General features: G+C 33.7%; 1 protein-coding gene across 1 annotated transcript; it reads left to right on the forward strand.

Annotated features, from left to right (window-relative positions):
* The first annotated feature begins 1,027 nt into the window (after window positions 1-1,027).
* On the forward strand, window positions 1,028-3,294 carry LOC114252335 (dynein light chain roadblock-type 2). The gene is made up of 4 exons (XM_089736017.1): window positions 1,028-1,150; window positions 1,226-1,304; window positions 1,475-1,575; window positions 2,712-3,294. Exons 1-4 carry the CDS (start codon window positions 1,148-1,150, stop codon window positions 2,820-2,822), a joined length of 294 nt encoding a protein of 97 aa, XP_089592143.1. The 5' UTR covers window positions 1,028-1,147; the 3' UTR covers window positions 2,823-3,294.

Raw genomic sequence — 3,294 nt, forward strand, 5'->3', positions numbered from 1 at the left:
TCACGATAACGCTAGACCTCACACATCTTTAGCCACTCAGCAAAAATTAAGAGAGCTTGGCTGGGAGGTGTTAATGCATCCGCCGTATAGTCCCGACCTTGCACCTTCAGATTTCTACCTGTTTCGGTCTCTTCAGAATTTTTTAGGCAGTGTCAGGTTAACATCACGAGAGGACTGCCAAAACCAATTGTTGCGGTATTTTGATCAGAAGCCCCAAAATTTCTATAGCAATGGGATCATGTCCCTACCTACAAGATGGCAAAAAGTTATCGAACAAAATGGTACCGAAATACTTTAGTTAAATGTGAATAACCTATATTAAAAAATGTTGTGAATTTTCTTAAAAAATGCGAAGAAACTTTTTCCCCAACCTATTATTATATAGAAATAAAATAGTAAACAATGTTTACAATAAGCGAGCTGTTTAGGCTTACTATACTATTTTACATTGGACGGTAATGGGTAAATTAAGTAAATGAAATTACAAATTTTACAGCGCCCCCCTAACCCACATCAACGCCCCCCATTTTTCCTGGGCCCCTTAACGCCCCCCTCTAGGTTTCAAACGCCCCCAGGGGGGCGTTATCGCCCACTTTGAGAAAGACTGGTGTAGTGTATAGAGTTATATAGATTTGTGCCACTTGTGACTCATTTGTGCCAGTGCTCCACGCTATTTTGTTTGTTTTTGTCAGTGTTTAATGTAAATGTTGTTTGTCAGAGTTAAATGTCTATAATGTGAAAAAAAGTTTCACTTTACTGTGGTTTCATAAAACCACACAATCCTTTTTATTTTTACAGAAATTATTATTATTGACCAACTAAAATTTTAAGTAGGTTGTGATATATCAGTTGTTTTGTGTATGGGCTCCGGTAGCCACATAATACCAATTAGGGCAATAAAAATAAGATGGGCTAAAACATCGAGTTACACATGGTTGTAAATACGACAGCACGAACAAATGTCCATTTTTAATGTCAAGGTATTCGAGATTTCATTCAGATTCATTCATATATTAAGTGTATAATCTATGGATTCATTCATATCTTGTAGATCCCGAATATATTAAGTGTATAATCTATGGATTAGTCTGTGATTCGTTTATGAGTTGTCAGTGGTAGAAAATTTCAGTTTTGAGGCTCATACATAATGGTAAACAATATGCTTCTTTTGGAAATTTTTACTGTGATAAAACTATGTTTCAGTGTTTTGCTCATTTCATTTTAGGCCACCGAGGTCGAAGAAACGATCAAGAGGATCCAAGCCCACAAAGGGGTGATGGGTGTCGTCATCGTAAACCACGAAGGTTTGGTCGATTTTTCTTGTAGTCATGGAATCAACATAAACTTTATATATAGCCTAAACGATTTTCTACTTATATTCTGCCTGGTTTCTATGATAACAATATAATTAACTTGATAAAAGTTGCATTCAATTTTTTCTAAACGTTTTCAAAACATTTATTTGTACTTTCAGGTATACCAATCAAAAGCTCATTAGATAATGCCACTTCAGTATTATATGCTGGGCTTATTGGACAGCTTACTGAGAAGGCCAGGAATGTGGTTCGTGAAATGGTAATTTATATTTTTTACAGTAGTTTCCTAAATTTAGCTAATCTCATTGATTAAGACTTATCCTATGTTGTTGCTTTTGTGTTTAGCTACCAATAGTTGAACTATGAGATAGTATGTGGATGTTAATTCCACTATAGAACCCATTCTGATGCTTATAACAGAACTTGGAGAGTGTAGAAGAGGTTGTGCCACTGGCCCACTCATATTGAAATAAGCTAGCCATATGATCATTGATTGGTTGTCTCAGTTGATGGATTATCAGGAGGTTGTTTAGACAAAACTACCTGAATATTTAATTGGGTTAAATCTTATTATAGGCCATGAATATCATTCTGCTGCACTTTAATATAATTATGAAAACATAGGTCATGACTGCATTATTTTCAAAGGCCTGTTTGTGAGCATTAAAGAGGTTCAAATTATGTTTGTACGAACTGCCAAGTATGAGGGTGGTTGGATGATATCAGCAAATTGGAGCTTTGAAAAGCACCATACAGGTTGAGAGCAACCATTCCATACCAGCCACTTTCATTTACTCTACTCAGAAGAGGGCCATTCAGATTATTAACAAATCTCTTTACGCAGCTCTTTTAGTGCCTCTGATGTCTACAGGGAGACTTTAGTTCTATCTGTTTTGTACTATTCTATTCTATTCTATGGGGTGTGGTCTGAGGAAGTATTTGGTATGTTTTTATCACAATACCCACCACAGCAGCACAGTAAATTCATGCTACCTATAACTACTATGTTGATCAGGAGTATGGACTTGTAAATGCTCCAAAAGCTTTACTTAAACCCAAACCCATTCCCCTCTGCTTATTGAGGTCCTTGGAACTTTTCCAGGGTCACTCCTTGGCCCAATTTTGTAATATTATCAATAATGAGGCAACACTTGCCATACCTCAGATTAATTGTCCTGGTAATAGAGGCGACAATAATGGCTTCTAATAATACCAATGTACATTATTCATACTTTAGTTTAAATGGTACTTTATGTTCAACAAATTCAAACAATGTTGCAATATTTTTTTTTTAAGTATGCAAATTAAAAAACATCCCACTCTACTAGTTTATTAATTATTATTATTTATTTATTTTATTTTGATCTTTTCCATAATTGTTGATTATAATTTCAGGACTCCACAAATGAGTTGACATTCCTTCGAGTCAGAAGTCGAAGACATGAGATACTCATTGCACCGGACAGAGAATTCATATTAATTGTTATACAGAACACATCAGATTAAATCATGACTTACAAAAAACAGTAGGTTAATTTATAATTAAAATTATTTTATATTGTTTTTCAGAACACTATTTATTATATACTGGAACAATTCTCGAGCCCCCTATGGTGATTTTTTCTGGCTCTTAGAATTAGTATAAACTTAAATTTAGTGTGGTAGATTTTTTCACTGGTAGCAGTTATATGTCATAAGTTTTTTTTTATGGAAATTAATTTATAACTGTGTATTTAGAAGATCAGTAGTTAATGATTAAATTAATGGCACTAAATGCTTTTCAAACTAATGTTATTTTAGTATTGGCGATCACCATAAGTGCAATATATCAATTTTTAATACAGTAAAAAAGTTTCATAGAAAAGAAGAAATTACTCTATATATTTTATAATTCAATAGTTTGTAAGCGTAATCTTTGTTTAGAGCGTCTTTTAAATTATAAAATTGCTACACTAATAAATATTTGTACACCACAAAA

The sequence above is a fragment of the Bombyx mandarina genome, chromosome 20, assembly GCF_030267445.1.
Source record: "Bombyx mandarina strain Sakado chromosome 20, ASM3026744v2".
Classification (NCBI taxonomy): Eukaryota; Metazoa; Arthropoda; class Insecta; order Lepidoptera; family Bombycidae; genus Bombyx; species Bombyx mandarina.

What these genes read in the sequence shown, in the direction of transcription:
- LOC114252335 (XM_089736017.1), top strand. An exon ending in CGTCATCGTAAACCACGAAG is followed by an intron (nt 1,305 to 1,474) that starts GTTTGGTCGATT and finishes TTGTACTTTCAG; the next exon opens with GTATACCAATCAAAAGCTCA. An exon ending in GGAATGTGGTTCGTGAAATG is followed by an intron (nt 1,576 to 2,711) that starts GTAATTTATATT and finishes TTATAATTTCAG; the next exon opens with GACTCCACAAATGAGTTGAC.